Here is a 27,862-nt window from a genome sequence, read left to right as displayed (position 1 = left end):
TTCAAATAAGGATGAGAACTGGTTTGGGTTTACATTTTCTAAGAAGATTGCTAACTTAAAAATTATATTTGAGAATAGCTAAACTATTATAGCTTCACTATTCAATGCAGCAAGCCTGTTATATAGAATAAAAAAAAACAGAATAGGGTTAAAAAGTAAATTCATAATTAATTTATTCATATGGTGCCATGTCAATGCCAGCACATAAATCTCCATTCTTTTTATTTATTTATTTTTATCAAAATTATACATGCATATAGTTTAAAGAGTCAAACAAGATAAATCAGTTTTTTTAAATGCAATTAAGTGGTCCAGTACCCTCTCCTCCACCATATATTCCTCCTTGGAAGAAACCACTTTCTACTTTTAATTGATTCTTTTGTTATTTATGTACAGATCTTTAAATAAGAGTTTGTGTTACTATTTTTTATTTTTCCTATTTTGGATACTACCCACTGACTTCCTTCTATGGAATTTGAAAATTTGTATCTTTCTCCTACCCTCCCTTCATAAGTTTTGTTTAATCAGCAGTCAAATCAATAATAAAAATGCACGCTATGAGAACTAGGTAAATGTTACTCAGGTGAGTGATACAGAATGCCATAATTACACCTCTTCTTTACTTGTACCACTTTTAATTTCCCTCAGATTAGCCAGTCTCTTATTTGTTTGCTGTCCTTTTGCCTACTTTTCTAAGAATTTGTCACTAACGCAGAACTAGTCAACCTCTGCTGACCCCCAAGTCCCCAAGATGTGTCTGAGCATCAGTTCATCTTCCTGTAGAAATTTCTCCTGGAATTTCTATCTGGAGTGTGCCCTGCTCTTGTCTGATCCGGCTGTCCACTGTACCTTGTGAAGGACTGTAATATCTGGGATTTTCCCTCACCGTTCATTGGAGGATTGCCCTGACTCTTCACGGTGGGTATCTTGTTTCCTATATGCCCAACCTTTCCCTTTCTTACCTTATGCTTTCACTTGATTGGAGCACAATTTCTAAAAGCTTCCTGAGAAAGGGTTTGGGGAGTACATTTGCAGGGAAACCTGCATATCTAAAAGTGTGTCCATTTTCTCCTTTCACACTTGATATTTTGCCTGGGTACAGAACTTAGTTCAGAAATCATGTTCTCCATTGTCTTCTGGCTCCCAGGGTTCTTGCTGATAGATTCTAAGCCTGATCCTTTTATTTCTCCTCTCTGAAAACATTTGAGATTCTTTTCTTTGTCCTAAGCTTCTGAAGTTGCATAATGATATGCTCAGATGTGCCTAATTTCACTCATTGCACCTGCGAGCCTGTCAATGTAGACACTCAAGTCCATCCTTTGTACACAATATAAGTCACTCAGTGACGATTTCTTCCCTGCTATTTTCCCTGTTCATCATTTCTATTCCAACTTGGTGAGGTTTTCTCTACGTTCCACTCCTTTCCTGCTTTTGCCCTACTTTCTGGGAGATAATTTCAACTGCTGGGTTTAATCTCTACCTCCATATTTTTTGATTTCCAACAGCATTTGTTTCTATGAATGTTCTTCATTTGTTTAAAAAATTGGCACGCTATTCTTGTTTCATGATAGAAGTATCTTATGTCTCATAAATATCGACAGGTGCTTTTTTTCCAGTTGTCTTTATCTCTTTGGGTATGTGTGTTAGAGCATTTCTTCACATGTCTGATAAACTGCTCATATTTGAGTTGAGAAATCAGATAAATGATAGGAAATTCTAGCGCTTTCTGGCTGAACATCGATGAGGCTGGTCCACTTGCACACACCCTGATATCAATATTGCCAGTTGTCCTTCCGTTTGGACACCTGTTTGATTATGTGTAGAAGGTAAAGCTTAAATCTTCCATGGCAAGGTGAACAATCCCCAGTATAGGTTAAGTCAGGAAGTAATCTGTTGGCAGACATTCAACTATCTTCTTTATTTTAGCACTTCCCTGTCCCTGAATCCTTTACTCTGTCTCCCAGAAGTAGATGATACTGTTAATTTTTGAGCCTTTGGGGAAATGACTTTACATAGCAGGTTAGCTCTCCGTTTTCCCTGTTACTGACTTAGGAATTCAGCTTTCTTAGGTTGGCAATCATTTGCCATACATCCATTTGCTCTCCACACGCCCAAATTTTGTAGCTATTGTCTCCTCCCCCCTTTCTCTACCATCCTGTGGACACATAAATTCTAAAAAAGATTCAGTTAGTGTCATTTTGTGGGATTTCAGAAGGGAGTAAAAGAAGATGCATGTATTTAATCTACTGACCTTACCCAGGAATTCTGACTCATTTTCCTTTATAGGAATGAAAGGCAAACTAAACCCTACAAGATAGTCCTGACCCATTGAACGTAACTCCAGCAACCACAGTCAACTATTTCTTACCTTCTTTTCAACCCCTCTGTGTCGGGAATTACTTGGTCACCCCTACGGGCTAGATTCTGTTTCGGCTTGCTAACACACATGGGCACTGCAAAAAACAAAGTAACCCTAACGTGGCACTCCTCAGAAGATGACCAGTGTTCTCACAGAATGGGGGAGATGATTACCTGCAGTTTAACGTCCTCCCCTGCTGCACAACCAAAGTAGATGTGATTTCACCATCAAGTTCTCCAAGCCTGGGGATATTACCAATATTGGTGCATAAAAGGTAACCACAAAGCACATCCCTGTGTTAAAAGATACCAATTATTTACTTCTTTCCCCAAAGAGAGAACAAACCATGTACAGTTAGAACACTAATCTCATTTAAGCATTTGTTTTTCATCAACTATATTTTATTTACTCAAATTAATAAGCTAAATAAGACCAAATTAGTTTGCCCCCTGCTTTAAAAGGTATCTTCTCTGAAGCATGAGAGACTGCGGACTCTGAGAAACAAACTGAGGGCTTCAGAGGGGAGGGGGGTGGGGGAATGGGATAGACCGGTGATGGGTAGTAAGGAGGGCACGTATTGCATGGTGCACTGGGTGTTATACGCAACTAATGAATCATCGAACTTTACATCAGAAACCAGGGATGTACTGTATGGTGACTAACATAATAAAAAAACATTAAAATTAAAAAAAATAAAAATAAAAAAATAAAAAGTATCTTCTCTGAAACTGTTATCTGTGGACCAAAAATCACAAATTGTTTTCTAGCTTTTTTTACTGTCTATTAGTTCAAGTATTTCTCTTAAGGAAATTATCTACCAAAAAGACTTCTTTTAGATCAGAATGTCCTTCCCTAGAACACACCACTGGATATGCTAAAACATTTTTTAAAAATATCTGACAAGTGAATAAATGACCTTTGGATGAGTACTCTTTCGGAAGACAGCTTTTTCTTCAACCTGTTGCCCCAGAATTAAAGAATGTTATATATATAGTAGATTCTCAGCCACATAGACACATGATCCCTTTTTCAATATATTCCACTATCCCCCCAACTACTGCATATAATTCTAAATCAACATATAAAATAGTTCCAGTGGTATTAAATACTGCCTGATATATTGTCTATATCTAGCACATTTTAATTACTAATATACATACTAATAAACACATACACTAATAAGTATCTTGTCAGGAATGATTAGTAAGCTAGCAAGATTATATGTGAAAATATCAAGTTTCATCAGATAGAGAAAAGAGAAAAATCAGAACTTCTATCACCAACCATAGAAAAATGTACTAATTCATCCTTAAAAAATAATTTTTAAAGGTTATATCATTTTATTGTATCTATCGCAAACAAAAATGCTTTCTTAACACAGAAGAGATACTCAACATTTTTATAGGTGTCATTTATGTGCACGGAGCTTACTAAGTACTTTAGGATATATAAAGAAAAAAAGACACGGTCAAGAAAATAGACTCAGATGAGAAGAGAAATCGCACACATAAACAACTATAAAACATGACGGGGGACAAGGGCCACAATAATAGTACAAAAGGCTGTGGGAATTCAGAGAAGAGGGTAATGATTGATTTCTAGAGTAAATCCAGAAACAATTTATACAGAGTTGTCCAAGTGGGACTGTGCCTGGTAACAGAGTGAGGATAAAGGGTGCTTTTGGAGGAAGGAGCAGCATAAGCAGAGGTATGGAGGTAGGAGAATACAATGCGTGAGTTAGGAATGACAAGGTTTGCTAGAATTTGGAAGAGAAGAAAAAAAAGAATGAAGGATGAGGGCAAACTGAGGAGGATGTAAAGGGTCAAGCTAACGTTCCATTTCATTCATCAAACAAGACAGTAGGACATGCCATAAAGTGGTTAAAGGAGAGTTCTGAAATCAGACTGCCACATTCTGATTCTGCTTCTACTGCATCCTAGCTACAGGACCTTGGTCAAATGAATTAACTGTGCCTCAGTTTTTCCTCCATAAAATGAGGAGAACTGCCACAAAGACTAAATAACATGGCGTATGCAAACTGCAAGATAGCGTGCGCTCAGTAAATGTTGGGCATTATTCTTACTATTCATTAGCTACGTGGGACCAGTGAAATTTGAACAAAGAACTGACAGTCAGAAAGATTCAGGAGACGTATATTCTGATGGCAGCATGCTAGAGACTCCTGGCTTAAGACACTCTTAAGAGGCCTCTGTAACAGCTGAAGAATTAATACAGGTCTTAGTTGAGGCAATGCAATAGGAAAGGAAATGAAGAGATCAATTAAGACAAATGGCCATGATTTGGTGTCTGGACAATGTATCAGAGGGACAGTGGAGTCAAGGACCATTGCAAGGCTTCTAAGCTGAAGGACCTTCAAAGCTGAGGTATTGGGACCTTTGACAGAAACGGTGCTTTAGTAAAGTCAGAGCCAGTTAATAGAGTATATATGCTGGTGGCTTTAATTTTTGTTTCTTTTGAGATGCTAGCAGGTGCCTTCTAGGTGAGAAAGTCCTGAGGCAGCTGCAAGGGTGACCCGGGCCTTGGGGCAGAGGTCAGCATATGTGTTAAGATTCAGGAGCCTTCTGCAAGGTGGAGCTGGAATGCTGGGAAAAGATGAGGCGAGCAGGCAGCAGGAGCCTCTGTGGGATGCAGAGAACAGGAACGTCCTGGTGGCTCCGAAAGTAACACTTGCAATTAACCAAGGGATAAACTCTGCACAAACTTCTCCATCTCACCGTTTGTTGCACTGTATCCACGTGTCTTTGTCTTTCCCACAGTTACCCTTCTCGGTCCCTTCGATATTCAGTTTCTCATAGCAATATTTGTCCGATGCCGTCACCTCTGAAGCAGAAAAGAGTTTCCTATCAGTGAGGGATTTAACATATGAGCTGCTCAAAATGTTTGCAGTAAGGGAAAGTAGCTATTTAAGGACTCTTCTTCATGACAATGGGGCCAAATCCAAAAACTGTACCCATGGTTCTCAAGGGTTGTCCTTTACCACAGACATCCATGACTCAGCTACATTCTTCATGACTGCTCATTGGAAATTTGGAAAACAAATCTATGTAGATCTTTGATGGGATTGAGGCTATAGGTTCCAAGAACAACGCTCCTCAGAATGTGGTAATTAGGGGAAGATGCTACCAAATTGTTCCTAGAACAAATACTGTACGCTTTAATCTCAGTGCTAAATGTAAAGTACATATTTCTCACTTGGCAACTTTTATTAATCATAATGACAAGTTTATTAAAATAGCTATGCACTATAATTAAAGATTCAAGAAACAGCGGTATAATTTCTACCTTGTTTACTAATTCTTAACAACTAGTAAAAAATTTAATTTTAGACAAGCTTCAATTCATGCTAAATCTAAGAAAATCAAAAAACATTTTAAGCTACATCCGCATCTTTGTGAGGACTTTGTTTTGGCTAAAGCCAAGGCTGGTTGATGGAATTGTCCAGGAGTTAGATCAAAATGGCTTCTGCAAACTAATCAAAAGATAACCGTTTGTGTATGTTTAAAGAAAAAAAATAATCATGTCAAAAAAAATCTGTTTTTTTTCCCCTACTTCTTGCTGTAAGCAACAGCTTTTTTCTCAAGTGGGGGAAACAAAAACTGTATCTCTTTGTTTCGAGTACAAACCTGCATTTCCGCATTTTCCTCCATTCTTCAGTTACTCAGAAGAGGGAATCCACCTGCCCTCTCATAAAGAATGTAGCCCCTATTTGTGACAATTAAAGATTATCTTTCTCTTTATAACTAACTTCCTAATACAAACTGTCTTCTGAAGGAGTTGAAAGAAAAAAATGGCCTCCAAAAAAATATATGGCACAATATTTAAATATACATTTAAACAGAGATATAATTTAAATCATGTTTTAGAGATCAATATTCTATATTTCCCTCCAAAAATCTGACAAACTTTGAAAGCAATAACATTCAAATTTTTTCTGACGTGGCACAGCTACCTCCGCAGAAGGTTGCCTGTGCTTAGGAAAGCCAACCAGCCTGGAGAGAGATAGCTGAGGAAGAGCAAGCAACTCTAGCTGAACTGCTGCAGCGCTAAGCCAAGGGCGCCCTACCCAGGGTCCACGCCCATCCCGTACGGTTGTACAGGATTTGCTTAAGGACAATCAGCTGAGGGAAGTGTAACTGGAGCTGAAATCCGGGCTTGCTCTGTTCTCCAGGCTACACGCATTGGAGTGGACTTTATCTGCCTGACAGCAAAGGCACCTTCTTTGTTGTCCAATGGCGTGACCAACTAGCCAAGTGTCATCTCAAAGGAGGTGTCTTTCTCTAATGTCTGCAAAAGTGCCCCTATTAAGACCTTCAGTGTCGTTGAGAATCCCCCAGTTACAAAGTGGTTGAAAATTGACTTCCAGCTCACATGTGCTTTGACCTGATATCATACTACGAAAAGGATCAAGACACACTATTTACTTACTTTGCCCCCAGATGTATTTGCATTGCCTATCCCTGGTTTTACATCTTCCTCCAAAGCAAATCCCCTAAAATGGAAAAGCACACCTATTAACGATACAATGTCTGCTTATGTTGGATCACTGAAGAAAGAAAATATGACTGGGCAAACTAGTAGATGAGTATTATAAAACCTTTTATCTTCAGAATTGATTACAAAACATTTAAACTGATTTTCCTATGTTGGGAAGATTTCAGTATTTCTTTCATGCTGGTACACATGAAAGATTGAGGTAAAGATGAAGTAACCTACCTGAATACCATCACATGAATATCCATCCATTTTATGAATATTTGGGGCACACTAGGAAATGAAAACAGAACTATGAACCAAGTGCACAGAAAATATCCGGCTGAGCTAATCCCTGTCATGTTTTCTTTTCTTTTCTTTTTTTTTTTTTTTTGAAAATAAAAGTCTGATAATATGGCTAGGTCTCTTAAAACATCTGAAAATAAAAACAAAAAGGATCAAGAGGAAGCAAAAGAAAATACAACAATTGGTGCACTTTCCCCTAAAAATATGGATCTACCAGAGGCAAAAACAGTTGAGGACACAGTAGCAAATAAAAAGAGCCAACAGCTATGACTCAGCCAACCCTAACATTTCAGAGCATCTTGCTTTTATACAGATACACTGTTGCTCAGAGCAAGAAAAACAAGAGCACAAAACAAAAGCAAGGGGGATGCCAACATAAACGGAGCAATAACTAATTTCCTCTTTTTTAGCATGAGAAGCACCACGGCCCTTACTCTTAAAATGCCTGTTGAGTGGAAGTCCACCTTAGGCACGTTAGGAAAAAAAAATTTTTTATAGCCCCGCTTTTCCCTTGTAGCAATTGCAGAAAATTGCAAAGCATTCTTAATAAACAGCATTTTTAAATTTATTATACATTTTTTCTATCTTTATAATAATTATATACTCACTTAAGAAAAGTTAGGAAATGTGAAAAAAAGTAAAAATAAAAAAAACAAAAAAAGAAAGACAAAATCTCTCATTTCCCACCACCCAAAGACAACAATTTTTTATATTCTGGTATATTTTACTCTACCTTTTTCTACAAAATTTGATTTTTAAATATGGGTATATGAGCAAGTTACAGACAAGATTTTATATCCTGCTTCTCCCCTTTACTTTTTCATCACATGAGTTTCCTCAGGGCATAAGCTTTTTTGCAGGTATCATCCTTAACAGCTATAATATACTGCATTGAGCTAACAAACCATATCACCAATGTGCATTCACTTCTAACTATCTCCAGTTTATGCTGTTACAACTAATTCAACAAGAGCACATTTGTACATCATTTTTGGATTTTGGATTCTTTTTTTAAAACTCCTGCTTATCGTATAATTACATTCCAAAGAAGTCACTCTAATATACTTTCCCTCCAAGAACACGTGAGGTATTCATTGTACCCTCATCATCACTAAGTGTTAGCTTCGAAAAACAATGCTAATTAGACAGTAAGAAAAGAAAATACTTTCACATGAAACATATTTAGTCTCTTAGGATTCCTACCTTTAAAACAAACATTTTTAGTGATTAATGCAGGTATACCACTACTGAATCCCTCTTCTCTAGAGAAAAAATATGTAGGCTGTCTCTGCTTTGCAAAACTCCAGTATACATGAATTTCAGGTACCCTGGTTTTGTGAAATGACATCAGTACCCCAACAACACAGTTCCAATTTCAGTTACCACAGCGTATTAACTGTGAGTAACTGCATAAAGCACACACTTTGCTACCAGACCTTCAGTCCATGATCACTAGGGATCTAACAGTTGCCCATGATGGTCATTGACCCATCTTGTCACTTCTTGCAAAGTCCACCGGTGACTGGTCACTGCCCGTGTTCATTTAGTTCATGCACAGACAACAAAGGGTGGAGGCGTGTTGCCTCTCTGTGTCTGGGTAATAGCACGTGACATTTTACAAAACTGGATAATCATAAGAGGGAATTGGCCAGCAAAGATGAAAAAGCAGAAAAGAAATGAAAAATGATGACACTAAAAGTGAAATTCAGATCAAATGTAAATTGAGTCACAGCAAAAAAAATCACTGACTGGGCATGTTGATACAGCTATTTGGCAAAAACAACAACAACAACAAAAAAACAAACCCCAAAAACCGCACATTCACACCTTCACATCTCCTGGAGATATTTCATGACATTGAAAGTGCAAAGGATAAAACGTTGAAAGCTGATCCAAACTTAGAAGGGAGTCTGACGATTTAACAAGACATAGAGAAGATGCTTACTCTGGATCCTAAGGTTTGTGGCCAGAAGGCACACACAGCCCAAAGTACTCCTTATGAGGATTTTACAAAGAAATAAAACTTGTAATTCTCAATGCTTCTATTTTTAGTGTGCTAAATAAATATGTTTATTTTTTCATTTCCCTATTCACTTAAAACCAAGAGTAAAAGAGTTTTTAATGGGCTGACAACATTTTTTAAAGATCACAGAACAATTGTAATTTTTTTGCATTGATTATGAAGATGACATTACACGATTTCAGCTTGCACGGTCACTGTTAGGGTCTTGCGCTAACACTGACCCTGCAAGCTGAAATCGTATATACGATGACCACGTGAAATCTGAGAACCCTCACCAAAGTTTATCAGTTTCCCCATCATCTCCTTTCACAACCACATGACATTAAATTCAAGAGCAGTTATTAATGGGTGAGGCAATGCAGGTGGCCTCAGAAAAACAAGAGCCAAGACAGAAGAACAAACCCCTCCTGAGAACTCAGTGCTCTGGGGGTCTCTCTACCTTGGTTGGCTCCTATTTCCACCAACTAAAGAGAAAACAGGACAAAAAATGCCTTTCACTCTCTATTTAAAACAAAACCAAAATAGTTAAAGCACACATGCAGTTGGAGGTTAGTTCAACACTGAGATAAAACAGCGCTGCACATCTGCTCAAGCTTCAATTACCAAAACTGAAATCCCTGAGAAGGAAATAAAGAGAGAATGAGAACTGACGTGAAAAAGACAGGAAATCGTGTCCCTTTATGTTTTGCCTGGGGGCCAGTGCACTATAGCCACCCGTGCTCTTTCCCGTTGGGTGTAGGGTAACGAGTCTGTAAATTACCTGGCTTGAATTTCCCGAGCACGTTTCGCGAATATCGCAATCGTTGACTGCTTCTCGGCACACGGTCCCCATGGGCTGAAACTAAAATGAACAAAAATCAATGTGCAAAACTGTCGAAGGAAAAAAAAAAAATCTCTTGCAGTATCACCTCAAAAAAGCAAAATGACTATTTTTGGATAGGAATATCGCAAGCAATTTTAAAACGGGAGGCTCTGAAAACCACATTACTGAATGAAATGTTCATTTAATAGTTTTCAGCGAGATATTTTCGTGTACGAAATAATCTGCATAGTCGTCACACATCAGTCTTATGATATCTACTAAGATAGGATGGGTTTGGGCGATCCATCTTCCCAGAAGGACAAGGCAGTCCAAGTTCTAGCAATTCTTCCTCCCAAAACAGGTTTTGGATTTACACTTCACTCTTCATTCTTACTGGCACCTTCATCGCTTTACTCTCGTTCACCTCATCTGCCAAGATTCTGAACGCTACATTCTAGGCTGAATTGCAAAAGTTAGGTTTTCTGGCAAAGCGATTTCCTCCCATGCTGTCCTTTATCTCCTGCCCCATTTTTATATAGATCTATGGTGTGGTCTTTTATTCTTGTCTAATGTTTCTATTATTTGTACCTGTGTATGGGAGGAGTTCTTCTCTTTTCTTTTTTCTCTTGCCTATTTTCAACCACCTCAAATATTTCTTGTAAGTGTAGGAGTTACAAATAAAATTTTAAGCTCACTGTATTTATAAATTGCAAGGGTATTCGTTATTAAAAAAAACAAACAAACAGAGATACACAAAGTCATCATCCTTCCCCTCTCCTCTTCAATCCTATTCTCTTTCCTTCTCCAAAATGCTAATATCAGGAGCTGGATCCTTTCACGCTTTTATGTCTGCTCACGCAAACATATGCATTATTCAAGATCGACCCCTTTTCCCCCACCAACTTTCGTCTTCTCTACCTTGCTCATCACCCTCTAGGCACCTGAGTTTCCTATTGTTCTGAGAACACGAACAGCACACTGCCAACTCCAATCAGGATTTCAACAGATATTTTTTAGGAGATCCGAACAAAATGTGTGTTCCTTCAATCATCAAGTATTTACTAGGCGCTTAAAATATGCCAGGCTCTTTCTGGCCACAGGGCACTCAGTGGAGAACAAAACACAAGAATCCTGCTTGCAAGGAACTCACACTTCGGTGGGGGAAACAGACCATGAAAACAAGGAAATGAGCAAGATAATTTAAATTCATATATTCTGGTTCTCTTCCTTCCAATTTCTTGGAATTGGGGTAAGCCACCATTTTAGAAAGTCTGAGGGAGAAATACAAGCAGATTTAAGATGGAGTTTATATGAGAGTGTAAATGTTCAAGAACTGCCAAGAAACTTCTGAAAGGAAGCATAGTGAAGGACAACTTGCTTTCAGTGCTGGGATACAGCAGTAGATAAACGGACCCAAATCCCTGCCCTCTTGGAATTTACACACTAATGAGTGAACAAAAATAATAAACAAGTCCATGGGCAACGGTTTTACAGCAGGGATTGACAAATTATGGCTGAAAGGGCAAAAAAGTGGCTGGCCATCTGTTTTTATAAATAAAGTTTTATTGGAATACAGACATGATCAATTGTTCCTGTATTTTTGACAGATGCTTTCAAAGGCAGAGTTCACTAACTGAGACAGAGACATTATGACCCACAAAGCCTAACTATTCACTACCTGCCCAAAATGTTTGCCAGCTCTGACTTATACTTTAAGCATAAATGTGTATAGAAAAAATAGAGATACATGGGATTTCTCAGCCTGTTTTTCTATTCCCCCTCCTCCATTCACTATCCTGCCTCTGGTTCCCCCAAGGAGTTTAGGATGGGGGTAAGAACTGGGGGTGCAGGAGAGAGAACGTGGCAAAAAGCTCTCTACTGGTATAGCAGCAGCTTACTTTGTGAGATAGTTAAAATCACGACATTTTCTTGTATATATTGTAATTCTATTATTTTGTATTTTTCCTTGAAATGTTCATATCACAAAGAGCCTAATTCTACCCGTCAAAATAAAAATGGCATTTTACAAATGGGCGGACTTAAAACGTCGAGCATTAAAAATAAATGATTGGGGACCATTTTTATGCATGTGGAGAAGCTGACCGACTGAATAGATGATGCAAACCAAATCTTAAAGTATCTGTTTTGTATTTGATTTAATCGTCCTTTTTTTGAGAGTGCTTTCAGAGATCTCTGCCAGTGCCCTGCTTGTCTTAAAAAGCTGGCAGAGACATCGTGGAAAAGAAGAAACAACAGAAATTGCTGCTGGCAGATCTGGGACGTAACTTCACATCTATTCCTTAATAGCTGAACGAGTATATGCAGGTTATATCACTTCCTTGAGACCAGGATTGCTCCGCTGGAAAAATAAGGATAATGAAGCCTATCCCAAAAGTGTGGTTGTGAGCATTACCTACGACAGTCGTCTCAACCAGTAATGATTTTGCCCCTGAGGGGACGTTTGGCAATGTCTGGAAATATTTTTGGTTGTCACGACTGGGAGAGGTGATGCTTGTATCTAGTGGATAGAAGTCAGGGATTTGCTAAATAACTTACAATACACAAGACACACCCTCAAAATGAAACAATCATCCAGCCAAAAATGTCAACAGTGCCAGGATTGAGAAACTCAGATACATGATGATATAAATTAAAAGTGCTTAGCACAATCTCCGGCACACAGTAGATACTTAGATACATAGTCAATCAGCAAATAATCGATAAGAGAGTGTTGTGCATTTATTTATCCATCTAACAAATATTTACTAAGAATCTGTACCAATTACTGGTAAGTCCCAGGCACTGACTCCATAAAACGTACACACTGAGATGGATACTAAATTTCACAGCAGCTAACGTAGAATCTTGTACCAGACTTTACATGAGAAGAGAAAAAAGAAATAGATTTCTTTAAAAAAGGTAAGCCTCAAATAACTTTTAGTTATGATGTTAAGGCTTAACTATCTGGGGACAGGTATGGGATGCTATTGGGAGGATGAAAACAATGTGCTTAAAGATGCATTCTAAAACCTCATGCATGGTAATACACGTAAGATGTTATCATGTCTAAAAGTATAGCTGCTGCTCCTTCAACAGCTAATGCAAGAAATACACCAAGCAGAACAACAAGAAAAGAAGAATCCGTTGAATATCCACTGGGCTTTACAAAGAAAGGAAAAACCTCCCTTGAAGGTTAGGAACACCTGGCTTCAGTTAACGTGCATGCTCCCCAGGTAGCAGTAATGAGAAGGCGAACTGGGGAAATTAACCAGGTTCAGGACCCAGGTCTCTGACTGACTTGGTACAAGACCCTGGGCAACTATTTACCCACTGCCTGCCGTAGTGTTCTCAACTGTTAGATAGGAATAAAAACAGTAACGAGACTTCACAACATTTTGTGAGGATCCTGTAAAGCACCCGGCAACTTAGTCACTTAACGTATGTTAGGCACTACTATTGTTATTACATATTTGCCTAGCCTTAACGATTTAATCAAATATGTCCTCTTCTCTGTCAATTATTCACTACTCAACATTTATTTACCTTGCACTTTTTACAACAAAGACCATCACTGCATTGAGAGTCTTGAGTCAAGGTGCATTTCTTACAACACTCTGCTCCTTCAAGGACACACTCCTAAGGGATACAAATATTTGCAAAACATCAGAAAATGGTGTCATTTTCTAAAAGTACCAGGATATTTTTAAAAAATAAATGTATACCCCCCAATAATAATCTTTCTTCCATGTATCCTATGAAATTTCCAGACATAACACCAGCTCTGTATGTTTCAGTGAGGGGATGGGGAATGACCCTAATAACCTAAAAAAAAAAAAAAAAAAAAATCATTAAAACACCCAGAGACTTACTGCTGGGGTCCCACAGTCACACTCCTCTCCAGTTTCAATGAAGCCATTGCCACATTCAGGAGGATCCAGAAGCTGTAGGATGAAACCAAAAGGATAAAATACGGATAAATCAAGATCAAAGACCATATGAGAGACGATAAGTACTACAACACATCTGGTATACCTGTCGGTCATTTCCAAGTATATTTTTATTTCCCAAAACTTGAAAGTGTAACTCTAGAACTTTAGAACTGGGAACTTTAGAATAAAAGTGTCTACTTCTGTTTCCATTTCAGATTTAATTATATTTACATATGTAATATGCACATGGAGTCTGGTAAATGCCACCGAAATAAAAGATGATCTAGCCGTTGACTGAACCCAAGCCAGACTGACTCCTGATATTTCATTTCAAGCAGGAAGCAAGGGATTTGGAGACAGAAAGTGTGGGTTCAAATCTTGGCTCAGTTACTTACCTTGGGCAAATGGCTTGTCATCTCAGAGCACATGTGCTTTAATATTTAAAGCAAGAATAATAATAATAGTAGCTGCCCACCTATATCACAAATTGTTGTGAGGATCAAGTTCAGTCATCTGTGAAAGCCATTTACTAACTATATATCCTTGTGAAACAGCAAGTTATTTCATAGACAATTAGGAAAACATCACAAAATTAATAAATCCACCTATCTATTTAATAAAATATAGCTTCTCCTATTTACATAGCTTTGCAGAGCACAGTAATAATAATTTGCCCCAGAGAGGGAAGCAACTTTTAGCCTGTACAAGAGTACATTTTAAGACTATTTTATTTTTTAACTCTCCATCAATTTCGTTATCTTTTGAGCATAATTTATCTTATGGTGATAGGTAAAATTAGTAAGTAGCTGCTATGTCCCAGTTATATAATATTCATTCACAAGTTCATTAAAGTTTTAATATTATAGAACGGAACAGAACTCACATCTATCAACAGACACATACCCACACACGCACTTTCTTAACTAACAGAGGGTGGGGGGCAGAATAAAAAAAGCAACAGCAATAACAACAACAAAATCCCCACCCGATTTCAAATATTCTCTCCTCTCCTAAAAATTATCAACACATCTCTAGATTCTATTTTCAGCTGAAAGGGATCATAACAAATGAGACAGTTTTGAAAGCCAAAGTAAAACTTATCCAGATGAAAAATCCACTTATTCTTTCACTCTGAGCTCAGAATAATCTGTTATTTTGGTAAAGAGACTTCAATTGTTTTTTTTTATATAACAGCAGGGATTTAGTTCAAATGTTCCTTCTGAAACTTCTGCAGAGTCTTCAGAATTGTCACTTTGCTTTTCAAAGCAATATGATACACTTCCTAAATTTCACTGGAATAGACACAGAATGAAACCAGGTAAATGAGGATATAGGCAACGCCACACACCGCTATGGTGCAAAGAAGTACGTAACAGTTCACATAATTTACAAGAACAAAGCATTCTGCCTTAACATGCACTCTTCCAAATGCATGAGGAAGACCTGCTTTCAAGTCAATAACCAGAGTTTGCTCTGCAAGTTGGAAAGGCCTCTGACAAAGTCTAAATACACAAAGACTTTCTCCTTTTCTCCTTTAAGTAGCCTTGGCTTTCATACTGAGAAGTAAGAGTAATTTTAATCATACTGCTCATTCTGAAAGGCAGTGGTAGGGAGTTACGAGGGGGAGAAATGCCCCCTTTCTACGAGTTGTGATTACATATACAAACAAATAAAAAAGGAACCAAGAAAATGAAAAAGAAAGGCAAATGAAACCATCTTTGCAAGCTAATCATTTCTCAGAAAGCACACAGTCTTATTTCTACCTGCTTTCTATTCCCATCACAATAGCCCAAAATGCCGGAGTGCCTGGGTGGCTCAGTCGGGTAAAGATCCAACTGTTGATTTCAGCTCAGGTCAGGATCCTGGGATCCTGGGATGGAGTCCCCTGATGGGCTCCACGCTCAGCATGAGTCTGCCTGAGATTCTCTCTCCCTCTCCTGGTGCCCTTACCCCAACTTGCGCACAAGATCTCTCTCTCTCTCTCTCTCTCTCTCTCTTTCTCTAAAATAAATAAATAAATCTTAAGGAAAAAAAAAAAGAATAGCCCCAAACGCCCAAGATTAAAGCTGACTTTATAATGCAGATATTTCACGTATCTAGAATATGGACATATAAGCCAAGTTGGAAAGCTTTCTTTTTGCAGATCCAATGGCTAGAAATTTACGCTTATAATACCTTAGAAGGATTAATAACTAATAACTCTGATCACACTTCGTACCTTAGAAGGTTTGTTGAAAAGGCAGGCACCACCTCCACTATTCAGAAAGTCATGATACTCTTCGATATTACACTGAGTGAACTTCTTAGGAAGATAATACCTGTAAGAAGAAAAGCAATAACTGGGTATAATTTTAGTCTCTCTTGTCTTTATGTTAGTCTTAAACTTGAACATTGTTAAAATTGTAACGTTGTTCTTAAAAGTGAAAGAATAAATTCCACTTATGTACAGTGTTTGTGTTAAATCCGTAAGACTTTGATTCTACCAGTATATTTCTAAATTCTTCATTCGGTGACTAATAGTGACTATGGGCTGTTCATTATTAACATATGCATTCAAAAGAAACACACACATACTTGTATTTTCAATCAAAGAGCATAGGAATAATGAGTCTTTCTTAAATATAAAAACTGGATCCCAAACTGCAGAACCTTTTACAAAATAACTGGTTTATACTCTATGAATGTGTCAAAGTCATGAAGTCAAAGAAAAACTGAGGAACTGTTTCAGACTGAAGGAAGATAAGAGACATAAAAACTAAATGTGATGCTTGATGCTGAACCATCTGTTAAAGTGGCATTTCTGAAGTACGGGGCTAATCTTGAGTGAGGGCTAAGAATTAAATGATTTTATTGGTCACATTATGCTTCTGTAGGAGGATGCACTTGTTTGTAGGAAATGCACACGGAGGTGTTGGGGGTGATGGGTTACCAAGCTAGCAATTTATGATTCAGAGAACAAAAAGGCTCTTTGTTACTCTTCCTGCAACTTTTAAATTTAAGATTATGTCAAAATACAAAAAAAAAAAAAAAAAAAAAAGGCTATACCAAAAAAAAAAGTAATAAAGGATCAGAAGAAAAGAAATGTGGCTAAAGAACAATTTGGCAATATGCATTAAGAACCTTCAAAATGAGAAATATCCTGAAATCTAGTAATTCTACTTTAAGAAATTTTTCTTGAAGAGGTAACTAGCTATGTATGCAAAGATGTATGAACAAAGGAACTTATAGTAGTACAATTTGTAACAGCAAATGCCATGAAAATCACGCAAATGTTTAGAAGAAACCGTTAACTGCGATGTATTAATAAAATACAATATCATGAAGTTATTAATAATCATGGTATTGAAAAATAAAGACTCAGAAATGCTAACTATATAATGTTAACTAAAAAATAAGTAATGACATATGCAAGATCGTAAGTTTATAAAAGAACAATAAAAATGGAAAAAAAATACTGATTAGCAGTATTTTAACAATGAGAAAAGAAGCGATAAAAATTTAATTTTCTGTATTTTTCAAAAATTGTTTTACATTGAGTTTTTATAAAAGTGAAAACACAATTAAGATGATAATGGATGGTTTTTTTAAGTCTCTCCCACCAGCCTGTAAGTACTATGTCCACTTATATCCCTACTTCTTTCTAGCACAGAGGTTTATGCTTTGTGAATCAATGAATGGAATTTACAGTGATTATTCACCCTAATTTCTCAAGTGTTTCATGCCAAATAAAGGTATTCTGGGCTTACCTCATCTGAATTACTTTACTTCCTTCATTTCATCTTCCTAACAGGTCCTGAGCTTTATTCTTTATCTGAAAAGTTTATTACTTCCTTTTTTCCATTCAATGCCTATACCCTGGCCAATGTTTTATCACCTTCCCTTCTAATCTATCCTACAGAGCTCTGCCTGAGTTATGGAATTTAAGTGGGCATTGTTCAAGTTGCCTCTTGATTCTACTGGTCAAAACCTGAGATGGTTCCCTAGTGGCAAAGAAAAAAGTGACTAATTCTTAGTATTGGACTCTTTGTGTTGAATTACCAAGTCTAGTTCAGCCCCTGCCCTGCAAAGGAGTCCTCTGGGTCTCAGCCTGGCCCAGCCTCCTGTCCAATGCCCAGCTGGGCATTCAGGCTGTTCTCAGCAGTGACAGGAAACTCACTACCTCACAGGAAAGGTCTTTCTTTATATCAACAGTTGAAATTTGTGGATTGCTCTTGCTTTCACTGTATCATGTCTGACTTCCTATAAGTGCCACACGCGGTTCTTTGTGGTGACCTGTATCAAATAAAACTATTTCCTCTACCATATCATGGCTCTTCAAATACCTGAAAGCAGAAATCTCCCTAGGCTCTTCCCGAAAACTTCTTTTTTGCAGGGTAACATATCTATTATACTCAATGCTTTCTCAAAATTTGATTTTTATACCTTCAAGTCAAACTGGTATTAATTTCAACATGCTTTCCAACACACAGCAGTGCACAGAGACTTCAGCAAGTGGAAACAAGAGGGGAAGTGTCTACAGGAAATACATGTCCATAATTAGTACTATTACGTGATATCATAGCATATGATATCCAGACAACATTTTCTTTAAAAAGCTTTTCTCTCGACTCTGGACTCTGGGAAACAAACTGAGGATTACAGAATGGTAGGGGATGGGGGTGTGGGGTAACCAGGTGATGGGTATTAAGGAGGGCATGTGATGTGATGAACACTGGGTGTTATACACAACTAATGAATCGCTGAACACTACATCAAAAACTAATGATGTACTATATGTTGGCTAACTGAAAAATAATAAATAAATAAATAAATAGATAGATAGATAGATAGATAGATAAAAGCTTTTTCTCTTGCACATATCTATTTGATGTAAGAGGAGCTCCTAAGCAAAGAGCTATGTACATTTCTGAGTGTTGCCATTTGATTCTGCTACACATTATGCTTAGTCTAGGTAGATTGCCTATAAAATTTTGTTTTTAGTCATTAAACAGAATAATCAAACATAACATACTAAATAGCTTTTAAAAGACAAGAACCTTTAGCTCGGAATTTAGTAAGTGTTGGAAAATTACAACTATGGATAAGGACTTTTACCATTCTCTTTTATTACTAAACAGAAAGTCCAAAGATATTTTGAAAAACATTTTAATACAAATTTGTAGATAGATTCCCTCTATCCTTTCTCTTCCTTGTCATATATTTTTTGGGAGTTCAAAATGCAAATATCAATAAATATTTATTGAAAATCAAGTGTGTCAAGAGATTATGGTGTGAGGTCAAACAGGAATACCTATTAGCCTAAGATGTAATCCTCAAAAATTCACAACTAATTGTTGAGGCAAAGCATAAGGACATGCGGAATTAAATTACAATGCCGGAGTTAAAATTATAATAAATCTCAAATGGCTAGAAATGTGGTTAGAGAGAAACGATAATTCCAAATGAAAAGAATATATCGAAGGAATCAAAAGAGGCTGGAAATTAATGTACGTTTATGGTGAGCAAATTTTTAAGAAGCTTAAAATCCATGTAAGATTATGGTTAGAAAATCAAAAAAAGCCGGAAACCCCTGAATAACTATCATAATAAGCAAACCGACCATGAATCGCAGTGGAAAATGAGGTTATAAATGAGGTTATATAATGAGGATGAAGAAAGATTATGCATATCCCAATACTGGAGGAAGAACTCCAAACCTTATTCTTCAGACAACAGAGACTCACAAAAGTTCTGAGCAGAAAAATGATACGATTTGTGTGCACAAAAAGGTGAATGGAGGAATCTGTGCTGTATACATTCAATGAACTAGAGCTATATATTATCAGCATGGATAAATCTTAAAAACATACAGATCAAAAAAAGCAAATCACAGAAGAGTACAAATAGTATAACTCCTTTCCTATGAAGTAAAAACATGCAAAGCAATGCTATGTATTACTGTAACATATACACACAAACAATAAAAGTATTAAAAGGGGCTTGTGAATAATATGAACCAAACTCAAGACAGTAGTTACTTTGGGGTTGGGGAGCAACAAGAGAGAACACAAAGGAGATTTAAATATGTAGGTGGTATTTTTTTAAGGCCAGTATACAAGGTTTCCCTCTTGGTATACATGGGTTTGTATACAAGGGTTCCCTCTTCTGCTCTTTATACCTTTGCAGTAATGATAGAAATGGAGTTCAGTAGGGGAGAGAAGGGAACTGAGAGTTGCCTGGGTATCTGGAATGTTATTAAGACAATAAAAGCTCAAGATGATAAAAGTTTAAAGTAAGGAGTAGTGATGAGCTTGGCATGAAAGGAATGGTTGTACAATTTACTAAGAAAAAATAAATACAAGATTGTGCCTGATAGCATGTGAAGGGTATAGAAAAAAACCTTTCTCAGGAGAGCAGAGTATACACATCTCTTCCCCACTCCTTGCTCAGTGACATACTACTGATACCCTGAAATCAGTCACTTTAGGAGTATTTACACCACAAAAATCAGAGAAAGCTACAAATCCAGGCTCTTTTCTTGTTTTTGATTTTGAGAATCAGCTTACCAGCACACTACTGTTTATAACCCATTTAACTGGAATTGAAGAAACAAAAGAAAATCAGTAGGTAAGACATGAAGAACAAAGCTGGGGGCGCCTGGGTGGCTCAGCCATTAAGTGTCTGCCTTTGGCTCAGGTCTTGATCCCAGGGTCCTGGGATTGAGCCCTGAATGGGGCTCCCTGCTCCGCTGGGAGCCTGCTTCTCCCTCTCACACTCCCCTCCCTTGCTTGTGTTCCCTCTCTCGCTGTCTCTGTCAAATAAATAAATAAAATCTTAAAAAAAAAAAAAAAAGAACAACAACAACAACAAAGCTGTTCCTTGTTTCTTACATTTCTAGCCTAGATGAAAGGCTAACGAAGTCTTTGGTCTTCTATCTTAACTAACAATTGTTTTCATAAATAAGAGACTATTTTATGAAAATATTTTATAATACTGAGCCATTGAGAAAATCTACATCCAATTTTCCTTTTAATGTCAGTGGTGAGGTTCCATGCACTAAGTTGTTGGTGTCACATTCCTAAGGAGACAACAGCACAGCAGGGAAAAGAAAAGTGAGTTATTTTCAAATAGAAGTGACTTACCCAGTGTCTCCCATTATGCATCCAGACCATGTGTCCTCACATTTACACTCACCTGAAAGAGAATGAACACGCATTCCTTTTTACAAAGTGAAAACAGGTGCATTAGGAGTAGTCTATTTTTAAAAGTATATCTTCACTTTATTCCTTAAATACCTTTTAAAAAGTAATACCTGCTTTCTAATTTTCCTTATAGTTGAAGTTTTGCATGCAATGCATAATAACAAAAATCTACTTTGACCATATCAAGATTCTATAAATTTTACTAAAATAAAATCTTGATATTTTAACAAGTGGCCTTATTTTTAAAGCATTCACTAAAATGCTTTAAAATGGTTTAACAATCTAATACCAATGAAATAGTGTCACTATACGACTCTGGTTTCACAGTCCTTATGGGAATGCTTACAATTTCTTGTCCAGTTTTTAAAACTCTGCACCAGAGCTGCTGGTAGAAGGCTGTATAGTATATTGGGTAAGCAGAAAGGCTTAAAATACCTGGATTCAAAACCTGGACTTGCCACTTAATATATGAGTAATCTTGGAAACATTACCCTTTTAACATCTGGTCACCTTATTCTGTAAATTGGGGCTGATAATGAGTATTTTGTAGGATTATCTTGAGGATTAAATGAGTATCTGGATGTAGATTATACTGGCATTCAGTTATCTGTCTTATAATGGGCTCGTCATACATGGTAGTAGTTATTATTAATATAAACAATCATTTATATTTGTTATTAAAATAATAAGATAAATATGATTCTAATCAACTTAAGCGAAATACATGATGTTTGACTATTCCTGGTGAATTAACTTTATCTACTTGGGAAAATATATTCTTCCTAGATGCTAGTCCTAGCATAGTTTACCAGGTCTGTATTTTACTGAGCCCTTTAGCAGGCAAATTCTCCTCTGTGGTCATACTAAGAGATGTTTTAAATAAACCATAATAAAACAGTACACCTTGAACCTACATGCCTAGGATTCTCCACTAGACCATTTAAAAATACCAAACTGAGCTTATTTTGTCCTTTTTTTAGGTTAAATTCAACAAGGAATTTATCATCACATAGCTTTAAATGTTTATTACACATGGAAAAATTTTCACCTGCAGGACAAACATTACCTTGTATCATTTCTGAAGAAAATACTGTTTGCCCCAGCTGTTTATCTTATACTATCACCCAAACTCTTTTGATCAAGCAATTGAATTTAAAATCTCATTTTCCAAAATATTTATAGAAGATCTATTTTAAGTACAACTAAACCACAGCGGTGAACTTACCACTTGCTAACTTTCTTTTGTCTGAGATAATACCAATATTATGGGCTAATGACTGGGCGAGTGTAACTGCCATCAAATCAGTTTTCCCAAACTGAAAGACAAGAGCAAAAAGAAAATACATGTAAACGGGAATTATTTTTTATTTAAAATGGGCCAGAGAAAAATGTCACAATATAATTGGAAACAAGTAATTTCTAAGCATCTAACTTAGCAGAGGTTAAACATACAGTAGCTAAAGCTGAATGATGAAGCATTTGGGAAAAAAAAGTTGTAAGAAATAAACCCATGTTTGATTCAATCTCATAGGGAAGACTAGAAGCCAGAGAATCACCACCTTCTGGTTTAGAAACTTAAATCTAATTCTGAATCCAAATTTCACTAGTGACATTTCTGAAAAACTTAATACTTGTATATACTTAAGTCAGTCTTTTAGATAATAATAAATGTGTAAATTATTTGGAACTTGTTCATTTTTGTGTGTCTACTTGCATGCCCCAAATTTCCCCAAATTAAATAGAATGTGGCTTTAGAAAATAAATGGTATGAACAACAGGAAGTGGTAATGATCTGTGGGCAAAAGAAACCTGAGACCTAAAGATATTTTTTTCAATATGTAGATTCAAGTATTTTTCCTTTAGATCACTTCCATGAGACTTAGTGCCTTAGGGGTAAAAGGAACTCTTTGGGAAACACAGTCTATTTTTTTCTCCAAAAATTTGCAGAATTTTGAAGAAGGAAGAAAATTTCCAATTGCGTTGTTAGGTAGTAAGCCAATGCTTCAGGAATTATTCGATTCTCCAGGAAATCAGCCAAAGTAATAGATAGGACCTTATTATCAATAAAAATAGAAGTAAAGATTTTATCTACATAATCTTTAAATAGCTAAATTCGGAGATTATTCTAAGTAGAACATGAAAAGAATTATCAAATATTATCTTCCATTATTTTCCTGTTCTCTGTCCTCCAATCATTTAAAGCAACTATTGGTTGTGAATAAAACAACCTAACATCTAGAGAATATGGAATATGAGAAATTATCTCTTAAATATTAGGAAAACATTTTCAGCCATCATACCACTTTGAATTGTACAGATGTTCACACCTACTTCATTCACGCCTCCTCCTTTCAGCAACGAGCAAATCCCACCAATATAAGCTGCCCCGCTCCGGCTACTCTCAAATTGACTTCCCCTTTTAGAAAAGGAAACGAGAAATGCTTACTGTTCAGAGTTCCAAGTATCACTGCACCTCTCATTATTAATTTACCACACTTACTTTCTCAATGCAAATACATTCCTATACTGTATATTCCTGAGGTAAGAAAGGAATGTGAATACTGTTTACACATAACTGAAGAAAGAGTTTCTGGGGAATGTTTCCCCACATAAGCAATAATACCTTCAACAGAACTATACCTGTTTTTAAAAAATCACCAACATGGTAGCCACCGACAGAGATACAAAAATCACTTGTGTGGTATTTCTGACCAAAATGCCTAACTTGAATCTCTTAATGGGAAAACATCAGACATACCCACAATGAGAAATATTCTTTAAAATAACCGACCTACACTCTTCAAAAATGTTAAGACCAAAATAAGCAAAAAAAGGCTGAGGAAATCTCCCAAATTCAAGGAGACTAAAGAGACAGGACAATTCAATGTGACGCATGGCCCTGCATTGGGTCCTGAGAGGATAGGGAATTAGCTATCAAAAACATTACTCAGATAATTGGAGAAACTTGAATATAGACGATGGATTACTTCAAAGTATTGTGCCTCTGTTAAATTTTCTAGTTTTAATAATTTTCTATGGTGATATAAGAGAATGTCTTTATCTTTAGGGAATATACATGTATTTAGTATTGAAGGCCCAGTAAGTGAGTATCTCCAACTTGCTCTCAAATGGCTCAGGAAAAAAAATTGATAAATGGATGAAAGGAAAAAAGGAAGGGAAGGAGGGACAAAGGGAAGAAGGAAAGAGGAAAGAAAATCAGAATAATGGGGCAAAATATAAATAATTATTGAATCTGGGTTAAGAGTATATATTTCCTTGTAGTATTTCTGCAACTTTTCTATAAATTTGAAATTGTGTAAAATGTAAAAGTTACGTAAAAATCTCTTTTTACTTCCTCTTATATCTTCCTTCAACAGATCTTACTTTACATGATAGGTTTTTTAAATGCTATAATATATAGTCTGCTGTTATATCAAATACACATTTTACCCCCAAAAAACACTTCAAAGTTAGAAAAAAAAATAAAAATAAACTCCAGAAATACTAAGGTCTCAACTTAGAACCAAAGCAAAGGTAACATTAACATTTAAAATATAGAAACTTTAAAGGATTAATCTCTCAAGAATATTCTTTATGAGTATTAACAGTACTTTTACTCAATAAATGCTCTGATTAAATCTCTTGAAAATTAAATAAAAATATATATGCCATAAAAAAATAACTCAAAACTAAACCTCTTACGCTTTCATGACAACTTCAAACAATCTATACTTTAAAACTTCTTTCAGATGTATCTGCCATGTCAAACCCTAACTGCATTATACAGGAGAAAGGATACATCTCAGTCACAAGTAATAGAGCATTCAAGGGGGAACTGAGAAAAGTAATGAATCATAAGTTACGTACGAAAAAAGGTGAACTGCATCACTCTTCTCTTTGATAAAATCCCTCCTGTATTTCATAAACTCACGTAGGGTGATCAATGGATTTTCAGATATGGCGAACTTGTTGTCAGCCGCCCAGGTTTCCATGGCAACCAATACTATCCTTGTCTTCAGTTGGTCTTTATATATCTGGTATATTAAGAAAAAGGAACACACCAGCTATACGTGTGGTAAAATCAAATGATTTATGAACAGGACTACAAAGCTCCTTTAATGAAAACTCTTGAGTTTTAGTTAAATGTAAAAAACTCCATTATCTTTATGGGAGATAATTATTTTTCTAATTCACATGCATTTTCCTTGAGTAATAGAGAGTCAAACTTTACAACTAATACCCAAAGAACAGAGCACTAGCTAGAAACAAAAGATCAATTTTTGACAAATATTTGCACCCTTTTTCAAGGATCTCTGTGAGTTTCTTTTATGGCATTCTAGGGTTTCGCAAGTGAAGAATGGAACAATGAAGACTCCCCTAAGATACAATTTCTATGTAAGCTGACTGGCCCCAGTTAAACTCATAGAGGAGGTACCCACATTGCCTTGTCAAGAAAAGATTCAGAAAATAAATACAGTAGGATTACTAGTGCATCATTCCCACAGAACCAGGCACTCCTGAAAAGAGCACAACCGCCTCTACTGTTTCTCCAATGTTGGAAGTACACCATGAATATCTTTGTTAAGGACTAAGATTCAATTTTTTATTTTTCAATGTGAAAAATATAAGGAGAAATTTCAAGCATAAATCCATGGGTAACTCTGACCACCTCCTTTTATCATCTTCCCAGCCAGAGATAAAAATCAATAAAGTCCACTGCCAGGTTACTAGGGACTTACGGGACACCTTGGCTGGTGCTCAATTCAGAGTACCAAAAATGTAAGAACCATATCATCCATTCTGTTAGCAATCAAGAGACGAAACTCCTCTATGGGAATGTTGAATCGAGTTGATACTTACTAAATCCGCCATGTTCACCACAGATTTCGCATATGTATTGGTATGTACAACTGAAAGCCGATGTTTTTTAAACTGAAAACAAAACAAAATAAAGCAAAAGTGAAGGGCTTCTAGAGTCATCAGCAAATAATCACCTCAGCAGAGAAAACATAGTGTAATTGAAATATCTCTATGGCTTTCTGTAAAAAAATTGTGTTGAGAACTAGTTCTTTACATGCTGTGTAGTCTGAGGCAAGGCTCTTAAGAATTTGAGGCCTCAGTTTACTCAACTGTGAGCTGAAGTAAAAAATACTATTCCATCCATTTCACAAGTTTATTTTTAACACAGGATTGTTATTCAGAATAAGAAAATGTACAAAATCTGTCTATGAATTGCAAGACATACAAATATAAGTAGGGTGGATAGCCAGAAAAAGTGTACATAAAACTGCTATGAGTATAAAAACTTACAAGTTCTACAAGACTTAATCAGTAAGGAGAAGAACGCCCTACGATAAGAGTCACAAAGAGGTAGCTTGAAGGCTAGATGTGGATGACATATACCTTTTGTTTGGCCTCAAAAGTGTTTTAAAAATCACAAAATATCATGTAAAACCTGATTTCTGGCTCTCCTTAAAATTAGAATCCCTGCATGGTGATAACTAGCAAGTACTGAGAGGCAATGACTCCCATTAGAAAAGCCATGAATCTTTTCTTTTGCCACAGGCCTCACCTCTCCCTATTGTTTCACATCTGGCTTACTTCATTTGTGCTACCTGCCTACAGATCTCTATAGACATCTGAATTTGTGCTATCCTAAAAAGTCAAAATATATGTTCTTACAACTTATTCTGATCATGTAAAAATCTCAGGAAACAGTAACATTCACTGAGTTCAATGAGGTTAGGAAGATAAAACTTAATTCTAGCCTGAACAAAGAAGAAGAACTCAATCTGGCTATTATTATTATTATTGTTGTTGTTATTATTATTAGCAACAATAACAGATGATCACTATTTGTTTAATCATATGCAAACAAATGACACATTTTCCCTCAAATCATTCAAAGTAAATTAAAATACACTTATCCCTGAAATTAAGTAAAATTCAGCAATGTGCCTCACTGAACATGTTTAGTTTAAAACTGTGGTTACATAGCGCCATTAGCATTATAACTCACTGCTGGGCTGTAAATGTAAGCTACTGCCTGCAACATGCCCGTGAGTAGAATATACACACTCTGTGTCAAAATAAATGACTCAGCAAGAAGAAAGGTTTGCGAGACTCCAATCCAAAAATTTTCGCTGCTTGCCTATATGAGCATTTCCATATGGTTTGCTACATAGCTAGCCAGAAATTGAAAAAATGCTTTTCTTTTATTAGGATAAAATGGTACACTGCAAACTAAAGTGTCACATTGCTGGTGCCTCACTGATTTCTTCAATATGCAAATATTCATTAAGCAAATCCAAAGGGCTGACTAATTATAAGTCAAAGAAATATTTCTGGACTCTCACAAAATACTCCTAGTTATTTCCACCTAACAATGTTTCCAATTTAGAAGTTGTTACTGGCTAACAATACATTTGGCTACAAAATAATCTTTTTCAAGTTACAATTTTCTGGGTTTTTTGTTTCTTCTAAACATATTTCTGTACCCACCAGTTTTACCCCTCAGTACAGACAAATTCAAACAACAAAAAATTCAGCAAATCCTACCATGAGATGATCGTTGACAATCATCAGCTCAATATATTTGGTCTCCTCCTCTACGTTACGAGGATGTCGACGAAGCTGCAATATGGTAAAGGAAATAGCACCTAAATAAGCCCTCTGAACTTGGCTGTGGAAAACTAAAAAATGTATTACACATTATGTTGTATATTATATTGTGCCCTTTCTCCAAACACTTCTGATTTCAGCCCCTGGCAA

General features: G+C 36.4%; 1 protein-coding gene across 10 annotated transcripts in view; it reads right to left on the bottom strand.

Annotated features, from left to right (window-relative positions):
- ADAM22 (ADAM metallopeptidase domain 22) overlaps nucleotides 1-27,862 on the bottom strand; it is a 214,877-nt gene that overhangs the window by 39,513 nt on the left and 147,502 nt on the right. For 9 of the 10 annotated variants that reach the window (XM_057304214.1, XM_044386276.3, XM_044386281.3 and 6 more), the window contains exons 9-22: nucleotides 27,650-27,724; nucleotides 25,952-26,023; nucleotides 24,959-25,125; nucleotides 23,423-23,507; nucleotides 22,317-22,407; nucleotides 21,032-21,083; nucleotides 16,129-16,228; nucleotides 13,851-13,922; nucleotides 13,525-13,617; nucleotides 9,940-10,020; nucleotides 7,094-7,144; nucleotides 6,806-6,869; nucleotides 5,095-5,200; nucleotides 2,533-2,652 (exon numbers count right to left, since the gene is read on the bottom strand). In XM_057304214.1, coding sequence (XP_057160197.1) covers nucleotides 2,533-2,652; nucleotides 5,095-5,200; nucleotides 6,806-6,869; nucleotides 7,094-7,144; nucleotides 9,940-10,020; nucleotides 13,525-13,617; nucleotides 13,851-13,922; nucleotides 16,129-16,228; nucleotides 21,032-21,083; nucleotides 22,317-22,407; nucleotides 23,423-23,507; nucleotides 24,959-25,125; nucleotides 25,952-26,023; nucleotides 27,650-27,724 — 1,229 coding nt within the window. The remainder of the gene's footprint in view (nucleotides 1-2,532; nucleotides 2,653-5,094; nucleotides 5,201-6,805; nucleotides 6,870-7,093; nucleotides 7,145-9,939; nucleotides 10,021-13,524; nucleotides 13,618-13,850; nucleotides 13,923-16,128; nucleotides 16,229-21,031; nucleotides 21,084-22,316; nucleotides 22,408-23,422; nucleotides 23,508-24,958; nucleotides 25,126-25,951; nucleotides 26,024-27,649; nucleotides 27,725-27,862) is intronic. The other variant, XM_048212830.2, reaches the window with a different exon arrangement.

The sequence above is a fragment of the Ursus arctos genome, unplaced genomic scaffold (genome assembly GCF_023065955.2).
Source record: "Ursus arctos isolate Adak ecotype North America unplaced genomic scaffold, UrsArc2.0 scaffold_3, whole genome shotgun sequence".
In the NCBI taxonomy this organism is placed as follows: Eukaryota; Metazoa; Chordata; class Mammalia; order Carnivora; family Ursidae; genus Ursus; species Ursus arctos.
The sequence above is the reverse complement of the archived record's forward strand: the minus strand, read 5'-3'. Positions and strand labels throughout refer to the sequence as shown.